This window comes from Belonocnema kinseyi, chromosome 8 (assembly GCF_010883055.1).
Source record: "Belonocnema kinseyi isolate 2016_QV_RU_SX_M_011 chromosome 8, B_treatae_v1, whole genome shotgun sequence".
Classification (NCBI taxonomy): Eukaryota; Metazoa; Arthropoda; class Insecta; order Hymenoptera; family Cynipidae; genus Belonocnema; species Belonocnema kinseyi.
Genome location: NC_046664.1, coordinates 120,507,496 through 120,520,653, shown reverse-complemented (window position 1 = coordinate 120,520,653; position 13,158 = coordinate 120,507,496). Strand labels below are relative to the sequence as shown.

The following is a 13,158-nucleotide window of genomic DNA, read 5'->3' as shown; positions in this document are numbered from 1 at the left end:
GAAACTTAATTTTTATAATTGAATAAGTTTGAATTAAAAATTTCTAAATCATAATATTCACAAACAATAAGGTAAGAGCACAAATTCTTGGCACCTGAACCCTATTATTGGCATGCTAAGAACCGAAATGAATATATTTTATTCCAGATACATAATTCATGGCACTGAATAATTAATACGTGCATTATATGTAAAAATGATGGTAGAATTAAATTAATTAAGGCAAAATATGCTGGAAAAATGTCTTATCTATCAAATCAGAGAAGAATGCCAACAACTGGGAGGAGGGTGTGCCAAGAATTGGTGCTCTTACCCTAATTTTTATACTTTTAAACTTGTCAAATAAAAATTTCAACATTCCAAAATTTAATGTCTTTATGCTACAACGACGGCATTAGTTGCGAGGTGAATATCGACTCGGAAGGAATTCAAGATCTCTAGCAGTTTCGAGTGCCAATAGCACTTGTATGGACCATTTGCGACATATGACCAAGTTGTGCGTTTAAACTAACGAGCGGGAGTTTTTGAGGTTGCAGGATGATTTTGCGCCTTCTGTGTGTAGAGGCAAATGCCTGTCGTTAAAGCTGACTGTCGAAAAAATTACTTAACTCGGGAGGTGGTTTTCTGCCATTTTCTTCTCCCCTGGTCAAACGTCCAGGCGAATGAAAGTACTGCTTATAAATTCGAATGCAGTCGCAGCTTATTACTGGTTCTGATTAAATTCATACAGAGATTCTAACCTTACATTAGTAAAAAGAAAAATTTGCACAGAAACATATCCAGTGAAGTGGAGTCGCCTGACTGTATATATACACTCAAGCTAAAAGACTGCAATGATACTTTAGCCACAAGGGTGACACGTGTAAGAGCCAATACACGTGTACGTGTATTGGCCTGCGTTTCACTGGGGTATGGAAATAAAAAGGTATAGTGCAATAGGTTTTAACCAAAGTGCTACTGGACTTAAATGTACGAGCCTTGAAACAAAATAAAATCATTCTTGCTGAAAAAGAACGGAAAACGATTAATCCATTTCAAAGGAAACTCTAGTTGGATCTTCGCAGAACCCCAATTTTGATACAGACTTTTTCTAAAGTACCTATTTTTTCGCTTTTTCTTAAGGTTGTTATATTCAAGTGCTTTCTAAAAGAAACCTCTTGGATCTCCACAGGTTTTTATTAAATTTTAAGTTCTAAAAGATATCAAATTTTATTTAAGCCCCAACTTTTCTGAACTTCGCTTTAAAAATACCGTTCTGAATCGTTTTCGTATCACCCGCTAGATTTATTTAAATAATTTTAAAATATTTCAATTAATATGACATTTTATTTTTATAGCACATTTTTAGGAATAATACGTATCCTTATGGCAGTCGCTAACATTATTTGCTCTATTCTCGAGAAGAGGTTTTTTGAAGATCCAACTTCATCGATACCCCGGCAACTCGCTTTTTACCTAATGAGTTTATCCTGGGCTTAACATGACAGGAATTTATCTGGCTATTTGAGCCTATATACGCAACTCCATACCAACCATAAGGACCCTTTTCATGCGAAGGCTCTCAAATGAATCTTAGTGATTGACTTTTTGCTTTTCTAGAAGTTTTTAAAAAATTAATTTTGATTCAAATATTAGCATCTAAAAATAAGCGAAATAGATATAAAATTTAGAAATTTTAGGGATCACTGAACCCGCGGTTATTCTCTTGAGCGAGAAACGATTATTTACATGCAGCGGTTCGACGGGCAGACTCTACGTTGAAATTGCACCCTCGAAAGCTTTTTGCCGGTAAAAGTTTAGTCGCTCTTTGCAAGTTTCCGAGGCGGACAAGTTTCGAATCTGCCTACCGTAATGCCGCTACGACGCTGCTACAAGAAACCCATCGGGCGCAACCAGCCCCACATTTTCTCCCGCTGCCGAATTTCTAATTAAAGATCAAGGTTTATTCGCCATCGTAAGAGATTGCGATTGGCCTAATGCTAAAGAATTACACACAATAACGGCTGTGAACACAACATTTCTACTTCAATGGCCTTCCAGAGACTCCTGCTTCCACTAGTCGATCTTTGAAAACTTCCACGAGTCTTTTAAACGTAACACATTACCACCACCCTTTCGTACACGCGACGTTAAATCGTTAGATCGTTAGACTGATTGACAAGACTGACAAAGTTTCGATCCACGCACCTTGAAGAGGAGACTTGACCTGGTCCCTCTCGGATATCTGATGCTGACGTGTCTTTCTTTCCAGTTCGTACTCTGCCAACGATTCTGCGACAGAAAAAAAAACAACATTTTTTTAGGGTGGTCCAATATAAGATTTTCTATTAAGGAGTAACACCACTTTAGCGACAAAAAAAGCCTGAATTTGAAGATTTATTTTCAGAATATAAAAGAATTAATATGATTTCTTTTTAGAGAGTTTGTTTAACACATATTAATGTGTGATTTTTTTTTAAATTTTTAATACAAAATGAAGGCGAAAGAGCTCGACATGAAAGTTGTCCTTTTCTAAAAGATCTTCCCGGGAAAGCGGTTGTTCGTAAAGTATAAAAGCTGGAACAAAACCTCAAAAAAATTATAATTTATATGCTGATGGATATAGAAGTACGTAGGGTTTTTGTTAAATCAAATTTGGTAGAAATAGTGCACTTTTAAATAAATTGATAGATTTTTTGCCAAAAACATAAGCAGTGAATCGTTTATAAAAATAGTTTAGATTAAATCAGAAAACAGCTTCATACTTCCATAGAGAATGTAATTGTGAAGCTACTGTTAAAATGTCAAATCGATCCATGAAACGGTCTTTAAGTAATAGTATTCCCAGTTTGATCAAACTTGTTTTAAGAAAAACTATATCTGCACCATATATAGGCCCACTGCATATTGTTTTTAAGACCCTAAAGTATTGCTAGAGCTAAAACAAAAAAATATATTTTTTCAAAATCTTACAGCGGTGTTACCCTTTAAATGCCAAAACACTCTTTAATTGTCTAAATGTATACATATAGACGAATAGAAAAAGCAAAATTACTCCTTTTTTGGCAGAAAAGGTCTAATTTTTCTGATACTTTTTCTTTTATGTGCAATAAGGCATACATTTCAAAGTGTACAACTACTCAAATTTAATATTTGACATTCACAATTAGATATGGGCAAGAAATTCATTGACTTAAGTGCAATTTATTTTAAATAGTAATATCTTTTCGTACATTAGCAATGAATAATAAAAAATAAAATACAAGAGCAGATTTTTTTAAATACATACACAAGTATACTTGTTCTATTAATTAATGATTACCTACTATGGATTAGATTATTTACTGCAGGGTGGTCTCCCCTATGCTGCCGTCCAATCTTAAAGGGTACGTATGGGCAATTTATACAAAAAAAATGAGTTTAATCGAACTGCGTCAATAAAATGAATAATTATTAATATTTTTTGCAGAAAACGTCTGTTTTAGTGGGGGAAAGTCGAAAAAGTTGAGAAATAATAGAGAAACAGATACACAAAGCACTTATCGGATCCTGAAATTTTTATAAGACATCTAATATGTCATCAGAATACAAATAAAAAAGATCGACAAGTGTTCCATTTTTACCCTTATAAATGTGACTAATTTCAGAGCGAATTTGCAAACGAAAATAATGGCTTGTCCTCACGTATGTATCTGTCTTGTAAAATAGCCCGAATACTGAACCGAAAAACAAGGAAAATAAATCACGGCTAGATTCGGCTATGCACTAGCTTCGATCGTTCGTTATATTTCGAATTAGCTGTCGTGACATTTTTCTCTTTTGTGTCGTAAAATATAAAAGAGGAAATTATTCTTACCCAAAAAGGATACACCGAACTCCCGGTTAAATAACAGTGTCGGAAGATGCCTGCAAGTAGCCTTGTTACTAAATCGAGACAATGGAAACGTAAACAGTCTGGGTCGTCTGAACCGTTATCAATTCGAATACATAAATGTAGAATCCCCGAAGGTATGATCGCGGGAATGATAATAAACATGTTGCTAAAAATACGTGGGATGGTATTGATAATAATCTCTGAAGTAACTTTATCTTATGCCATTTAAGTTCCAACCCTTTTCCTTTAATATTACCTCATGATTATCAAAATAACCAATCTTCCTCTAAGCTCAATCCTTAATTCATTTAGAACCCCTTTTTCCAAGAGAGCTTGTTTTCGACGACGGGGTTTATCACCATTACGAGTATTTTAACAAACTGACGGTGAAACATGAGATCATTTAGCTCTTGAATGTGCAGGACACTCGTATTTAGTACAACTCACCAGGACGATTTTGCAGTACAGGAGTAATCTTATTCATATTGTGAGTTGAGAATTAAAAGCTACAAAGTGTCAACATAACCAAGGATTTTATTAACCGAGAAACAACTAGAAAATGGCCGGGAATTCATTTAATAACTGGGCATTTACTTCTGGTTTCAGTGAAATTCAAGATTTCATTATTTTGATAGCATTTTGCTTAACCTAGAAAGGTGATTTCTACTTTATTTACAGTCGCAGGACAAATGAGCGTGTTTATCAGGTCACGAATTTGTTTATTTATTTACCGTTTATGGATCTTAAATTTTTTAATTAATATATATCTGTACATATTTGTATGTACTTTTTCATTCGAAAATGTTTAAGACTAGGGGAAATATGGCCGTTGCCGCAAAACACGTTTCTCTTACTATTATTTGTGGTGAGTGTGATAACGCTACAACGGATGATCTGAAATAAAAACACCAACAAGATTTTATTAGGGTGTTCCTATAGGAAGTTCGCGAAAGGAGGATTTCATTTAAAACAAAATTTCTTCTTTTTTTGGTCAAAGAACTGAATTATATGAACCTCAAAAATCTAAATTTTTATCAAAATCGTTGCCGTTTTCTATAATCCGAATTTTGCTAAACCCTTCTTTGACGTACTGCGATAGGAATATACTAATGAAATCTGGTTTATTTTTTATATTTAGACAATTCGTTTCAAAGTTATCATGCTCACCGCAAGTAATACCAAACAAACGTGTTTTGCGCCAGCTTCTATATTTCCCCCAGTTTTCAACATTTTTAAACAAAAAAGTACTTTAAAAAGTGTCTTATTCAAATTTTTCTAGTCCATTAAAATAAAATTTTGTTAACACGGCTAGAAAAGTATCGAAAATCCCTTAACATTATTAGGTAGGTAATTTAAACTATCAGTTTAGGAATGTCTGCATTCCCGAGTCGAAGAATAGGTCCTGCTTTGACGCTCCAAGCGGAAGTATTGTCCCCACTTTACGGATGTTTATTCTACTAGCTTCTACGCAGCCACTCGTAAATATATTTTTATTCTATTTTGCTTCTGTATAAGCTTCAGCCCCTACATTGAAGGTCTTGCCTCTATATTCTTGAGTTTTATTTATGTCTCCTTTAAAGCTCCATATTCTCCGTAGAATTTTTTAATTCTCTTCTAATGCTTTTAAATTGTAACGCACAAAATATGTGGCATCGTTGCCTCGACGCCTGCACCCTCGTGATGGATACTTTGTTGTTTTCTCTAAAATTCGATCACCATAGTTTGTGAAAGCAACAGCTTAATTGGTTTTAGATAATAAATATTAAAGTGATATCATCGAAATGGCTTGAAGAGGAAAGAAGTTTGACCTAATCTGATAGCTGCAAGCAAAAGTAAAAATGCAAACCAGAGCGAAGATTTTAAAGATTATAAATAACCCAGATCCGAAACAACAAACAAGAAAAAACGTCAAAAGAAAAAGGTAAGAAAGATAGAAATCGTTTGCATTGAGTTTTTTCTATATCACAAAAAATAACTCCAAGTTAGTTACCGCAGATTCTGAAGAAATAGATTTTCCTTTCACACAATTTTCTTTTAAATTGAAGAATCCCGAAATTGAATAATTTCAGATTAAAAATTTAGAAAATAGGACAATGTCAAAACTTTAAAAATTGAATATTTTAAGAATGGATAATTGAAAATTATTTATACTTAAAAGCGTTCAAAATTAAATAATTATAAATTTCATACTTTTGAATTTTAAAAATTATAATTTCAAAGCGATCAAGATTTGACAATTTATTATTGAAAACTAAATTGAATCATTCAAAGTTGAAGCTTCTGAAATTCTAAAATTTAAAATTGTTATTGCAGAACAAAATTATGATTTGACCTTCAAGCTAATTAGGCAAATTGTTATAAAATCAAAGATTGAATTTAATTATACTAAACAAGCTTTCAAACTAAATAATAATTTTAAATGGGAAACATTAAAAACGAAGAAAAAAATTCTACTCCAGAACCTTGAGTTTTAAAGAATTCGAACTTCATTTTAAACGGACAAAATTTATATTCACCAAAATTTGTGATATGAAAACTTTTTTATAATCAAAGACTTAAAAATTTCAATTATTTGTGTGAAATTCAAATCACATAAAAACTAATAATTTTTAAATTGCTAATTAAACATTCCCAAATGCAACTGATGATTTTTATTCGTACGTTATTCTTCAAAAAACCGACGTTGAATACAGTTGACTCGTAACCACGATTAATGATATCACCGATGGTTATAAATATATACCAAAGATTTGGATGTAAAATGCACTTGAAATAAAAAATTGTTTCTTAAAAATTTCATATTTTTAAACCAATTTATTTCTATATGTCGAGGGGTCGATTACTCCAATATTTCTGATACATTCATTAAATATTCCCATACACTTATTCTTTCAATATTCTTGGTATTCTTGATATTCTGCATAATCTCAAATATTTTTGATATTCCTAAATATTCCGAAATATCCCGAAATATTCCGAAATATTCTGACATATTCCTCAATTTCCCTTTGTGCTCTACAAGTTTTTAAAGATTCCAAATGATTTAAAAGGATTTTAAAAAATGTAAAGAAATTTCAAAAGAGTTTATGTGGTATTGTGTAATTATAAAATATGCTCAAGTGTTTAAAAGTATTTTGATGAATTTCAAAATAATTTAACGAGATTTAAAAATTCTTTTAAATTGAAAAAGATTAAAGTTTATAAATGAATTTCAAAAGATTTCAAGTAATTTTAAAGATGTAAAAAAAATGTTAGAAGAATGCCAGAAAGTATAAGAATTTTCAAAAGATTTTTAGTGATTTTAAGGGATTTTGTGGCCTTTCAATCAATTTAATATAGTTTGAAAAGTCTGTAAAGGAATTTAAAAATATTACAAAGCATAAAAGAGTTTAAAAGGATCTTCATGTAATTTAAAAATATTGTTATGTATTTAAAGACATTTTCAGAGTTTCAAGGGATTTAATGGGAGTTATTTGATTAAAAAAATTTTTAAGTTCATAATCGAATTTAAAAAGATTTTGAATTAATTAAAAGAGTTCAAGATGTTTTTAATGAACTTAAGGGATTTTAAGTAATCATGAAAAATTTTTCAGGAATTTCGGTAGAATTTAAATAAGTTTTAAGATTTTAAAGTAATTTTAAAATACAAATAATGTTCTTCGGAAATTTGTGGAAATCCTTTAAAACCTATTAAATTTCTGAAAATTTATATTGAATTTTTTTAATCTTTTAAAATATCTTAAAATATTGTTGGATTTAGTCCAAATGTTGTTTAAGCACATGGAATACACAATAATAACACAGGTTCGTAAATAATGGGGTCATGTCAGTTCTTGGAAAGGGAAGGGTCCGTTCCAAAGTAATTTTTTACGTAGAATCCGAATCAAGGGTCAAAATTGGCCCATCATGTTAGGATTTTAAGATATTTGAGGTTATGTTCCTAAGAAATGGCGTTTTTGCTACTTTTGAGGTTATGCACAGGAGGAACAAAATTTTTTAGGATTTAAACAACCCCAAACACCCCCAAGTATAAATTTTCAAGAGAAAACACCCAGTAGAAAATGTCTGCCCCAAAGTATTTAAAGCAAATGCTCAAGACATAATGGGACATATCTCGTAATTTCAAATTGGCGTAACTTGATGAATAAAAATGGTGATTGAACTCTGCGAATCTCAAATTAAAGAGAAAAAGCAGTACTATATGATACAACTAAAGAAGAAATCCCAGAAAATTTTGTGTCTTCTGTACATAACCTCAAATGTAGCCAAAAACGCCATTTTATGAGTACATAACCTCAAATGTCTTAAAATCCTGACGTGGTGGACCAATTCTGACCCCGGATTCGGATTCTAAGTAAAAAATTACTTCGGAAATGACCCTCCACTTTTCAACAACAAAAACATGTTGGCCTGTGTAATTTGTAATATTTCTAAAATCTAAAATCTTAGTACATATATTGTTATAAGCATAGCAATATTTTTTACAGAATGAGTCACAAAAATTTGCAGATGGCCTTGCACAGCTGCAGGTTATATTTCAGATCTTGTTTTCATACTTCAAGTGAGGCTAGCCAAAAGGATTTAGGCGTTAGGATTGCGAAACTAATGGGTTTCAAACCCGCGGCGAATAAAAATTTTTATAGCGTGCGGTTATAAATAGTGAAGTGATTGTGTAATAGTAAATAATTGTGTGCTTAATTAAATTTTTTGTGGTGAAAAATTAGTTATAATTTTATAGAACTGTTCTCTATAGTTTCGGGACTAGTTCAACGCCATGCAAAACAAACACTATTTTAACTTTCATTAAACTACCCTACGTATCCTCTACTATAGGATTAGTTCAATAAAATGAAATGAATTTTTTTCCATGTACAAAATAACTTGAGACATTATGCCAATGTCACTATGTCTTCTTCTTGCTCTACTTTTGTTAGTTTTTCATCAAACAATTTGATTATGTACATGAAGGTAGAGTGTGGAGCGTTAAATTAGAAACAAAAACTAAACCTCTATTTTGAGGCCCTAAATGGAAGATTTGTAAATTTGTGCCCATAAGAGTGCTAAAGTAGGGTTAAAAATCATATGGGAATATCCTCCACTTTACAATCTTAGCCGCTACAAATATTAGCGTGAAGAGTGTCAAAGTAGGGCCTATATTTCGACTCGGGCTTCCCCTACATTTCCAAAATTACTCCCTTTTATGGTACTTATTCATGTTGACATTAGTGGGTAGTTGTTCTCATTAATCTCCACGTTTCGAGACCCCTGAATCCAAAAATCAGGTTTTCACGATGGTGTCTGCCTGCCTGTCTGTCTGTCCGTCCGTCCGTTCCGCCCGTCCGTAAACACGATAACTGTCAAAAAAATGAACGAATCAAATCCATCTTTGGCACATTTTTTATAGGTCCTAAAAGAAAGAACGAGTTCTTTAATCAGCCATTTTTGATAAAAATTCAAAAAATGAGCGCTTTTTGAAAATTTTCGAGACCACTTTTTTCTGAATTTGAAAATTCTGTGTACGGAATTTATAGCATTGAAAATAACAAACAATTTATCCTAATGCCTGTTTTCGATAAAAAGAAAATTCTCAGAGTTATAGCGTTTTCAAAATTTTTTTAATCAACCGAAAATCAAAATTTGAAGTTGAAAAGCGCACGATATGAAAAAAGTCAAAGAAAGATAAACATTTCTTTTTAAAATCCCTACAAGATTATCATAACCAATTTTTGGATTTTGTTCAAGAATCGAAAATTCAAATTTTAATTGCACAAAAAATAATGGAAAATAAAAAATTCCATTTTGTGGACAAACTATGTAGGATACAACAAAAAGATGAATTAACAAAAATGGTTATTCCAAAAAAGATATACAATTTTGTTAAGAATCACGTCTTGATAGGACGCGTTCTTTTTGTTTTATTCCTGAAAAATAACGTTGAAAAAAGTAAGATAAAAAAAAATGTGTGGAAAAACGACGAAAGTTACGAGAAAGAAAATCCAACAAAACCTGTTTACCTATATCCGTCGGAAATCGAGCGCGTAGCGCGAGTGTCGCGATGAGAATGTGTACGTCAAAGCCTACAGAGCTTTGAGAAACTTAATCTTTGTCTATACTTAATTAAGTAGACAATTCAGAATATAATATAAATACTGTCATCTAAAAGAGATCTTTTTGATAAAGTTTTTTTCAAGCATTCCAAATGCAAAGAATAAATATCCGAGCGCGAAGCGCGAGGTGTAATTATGTTCGAGCGCGAAGCGCGAGATTCAACCGACGCGCGCCCTAGACGCGCTCAAACTTGCGAGCCGCGCGCGCAGCGCGCGACGAGAATGTCCCCGCAAAGCGGGCAGATTTTTTATTTTAATCTCGTAAAGTATATAATCTTTAACAAATTATGATATAAAATAAATTAATATGGAATATTTATAATCAAACTTGTACACGTGCAACCATAATTTAATTCACTTGACCTAACCTAGAAAATTTAACAATTTTACCATGAAAGCCCGATAAATGATCGCTTCCATTTTACTATGTAAAAAGTAAGCTTATTATACGATTTAATGAGTATTACGTACCTTGAATCTGATTTTGCAAATTTCCAAATTACCTATATTTTATGAAAGATAGAATTTTTATTTTTTTGCATTATAAGAAAAAGATTTTGCAATTTTTCGCTTTGTCGTGTTACAGTGTGTTTAGAATATGCGTCATAAATCAAAATGAATCTTTGCTTTCTGCAGAAAATATAAATACTCATACCCGTGTAGGAATCCAATCAGGGAACCGACCGAAGAGCATCGGTTTAAGCCGCGCGCTGGTCGGGGAATCCGGTCAGGGTCCGGCTAAAAACGTCACGGTAAACTGGTCGGATCCCGGAGAAGTGAACGAGCGCTTTGTCCGCATGAGATCACTGCTAGTGTATAATTAAGCATATTTGAATTTTTCTTTATAAGTCACAAGGATTTCCTTATCCAACTTAATATGATTCAAAGGCAACTGATTTCTTGAAAAAAGGTTTGCTGATGCTTATTTATTTCCAAGGTACGGAAATTTAAAAACAAGTGGCCCCCCGGTTTGATTATCCTGCTTGTTTTCCTTGGTTTGTGATTCCACTTGCACCAAGATTTGGTTTTTCGTCTTCGATTTGTGTATAAAATTATTTAATTATATTCGTAAACCACATATAAGTATTATACGTATGTACATTTTATATATTTTTTTAAAATAATAAATTTATAATAACCTTAGGGAAATAATACAGGCCCACAAAAAAAGTTGCCTGAACTGTGTATGAGACCTCAGAATTAGGACTGAAAGGTACAATTTCCCCCTAGCCTATTATAAAAGTTTGAAATATAGGAAATTCTGGAATCTGCGAAAATGATAATTATAAAATAGCAGAATTTCTGTACGTAGGCGTGTTGTTCGAGCGGCAATACTGTTTTTCCCGTGTACATTTAAGAACAGTCAAGTTTAGAGCAATATTTCTCATACAAGGGGCAATGGAAAAAATTTGAAAAAATTTATGAGTATAAGGAAAACCGTTTTAAACAAATTTCGGTTGAGAAATTCGAGAAATAATAAAAATTGTTGCTAAAGTATAAAAATTTAAAACTATATTTTCTTCAGCTATTATAAAGATATTTAAGCGATTCAAACTGCAAACTGTAACAGACAGGCACTGTAATTATTCTTAATCACCCAACAGGATGTAATGGTCTTATGTTTTGCGAAAATCGCGATATCTTTATACATTTTCTTTTTTTTTTTTTTGGAAAGCAAGTCCCAGAAAGCAGGACGGAACACATTTTTTTAGTGTCGACTGCTCGTGCCTTTCTGCGACCCGTGGTTCTGAATCCTTAGGTGGCACCTGGCTCGTCCTCAGCAGAAAAAAAGGATCCTGGTTGCTTTCTGGTAGTTGTTTTCCAACAACAACAAAATGTGTAAAAATATCGCGATTTGAAAAAAAATAAGACTATCACATCCTTCCGGGTAATTGAAAATAATTACAGAGCCAATGCTGCTTAGCGAAGGGGAAATGGCCGCGGTGCGCTCTGATGGACTTGCTTGTCACGTGGTACTGCGAGGTAGTGGAAGCCAAACGGATATAAATGAAAGTTATGCAGGGATATAAGCGCGAGATGATATGAGTACGAGAGGACATAACCGCAGTTCCAGTGTATCTTTATTAGATCTAAAGATAATATATTTGTACTTTTTTGTATTTTTAAACAACAATTTGTATTATTTTGCAAATTTCTCAACTGCAATTTGTTCACAACAGTTTTCCTCATACTCACAAATTGTTTAAAATTTTTCCCCTTGTCCCTTGTATAAGAAATAATGCTCTGAACTTGACTGTTCCTAAATTTACACAAAAATTTTTACTTTTTTTTTACATCTTTTAATCACCAAAAACAACATTTTTTCACATGAACGCCTTTTAACTCATTTACGTAAAACACTTTTAGCTTTCATATGACTATTTTTTATTGCGCTACTCGCTAAGTCTGAATTAGTTAAATCTAACTGATTAACAGTCAAATTTAAATAATTGTAGAAGCACGAACTCACTAACTGATAATTAGTCAATAATAACTAATTGAATTGGTTACTTTCGTCTAACCAATTCAGTTAGTCAAGCGCTAGATGTAGCGCGCCAACGGTCGCCATGCCGGACGGTGGCGAAACAACTAATTATTTAGTCAAAAGTCTACCAATTTGATAGTAAAAATTTACTAATTGATTAGTCAAAAATGAAACGCTTTCGGAGAGATGCGCATGTCCCTAACGCAAAAGTTTATTTGTAACGCATCACTTTAATTCGTTTTTTGAATTGGACGATGAGTTTAATTTTGAATACTTGGTACTTATCGCAGCAAAAAAAAAACTTATTAATTGATTAAAAAAGTACAAGAGACTCTTTTTTAAAAGCAAAAATCGCTTATTTTCCCTAAAATTGAGCTGGTGAATCACTGTAATCCCTGTTGCAATACAAAAAACTGCAGCGAGTTTCTCATATATATTTATTATAAGTTCACTATTTCTTCGTTTTAATAGAAAAGTCTGGCCCGTTGACTAATTCATTAGTCAAAACCTTTAAAGTAACTAATTTTTCAGTCAAAATTGAATGTACTGATTAAATTAGTTAAATTTTAACTGATTTAGATTTAGAAAGTAGCATCTTTTTTTGGCTGAATTGTTAAGCTTCGAAGGCAGATGCGTACCATTTTCTCGCCGATAGTAGACTTATGCGATGTAATGCATATACATATTTATTTAACTTTTTGAGCATAGTGAAC

At 32.3% G+C, this 13,158-nt stretch overlaps 1 protein-coding gene across 1 annotated transcript in view; it reads right to left on the bottom strand.

Annotated features, from left to right (window-relative positions):
- LOC117178298 (dachshund homolog 2) overlaps positions 1–13,158 on the bottom strand; it is a 1,316,001-nt gene that overhangs the window by 26,432 nt on the left and 1,276,411 nt on the right. Inside the window, exon 11 of the mRNA XM_033369665.1 lies at positions 2,188–2,271. Within this exon, the coding sequence (XP_033225556.1) occupies positions 2,188–2,271 (84 nt within the window). The remainder of the gene's footprint in view (positions 1–2,187; positions 2,272–13,158) is intronic.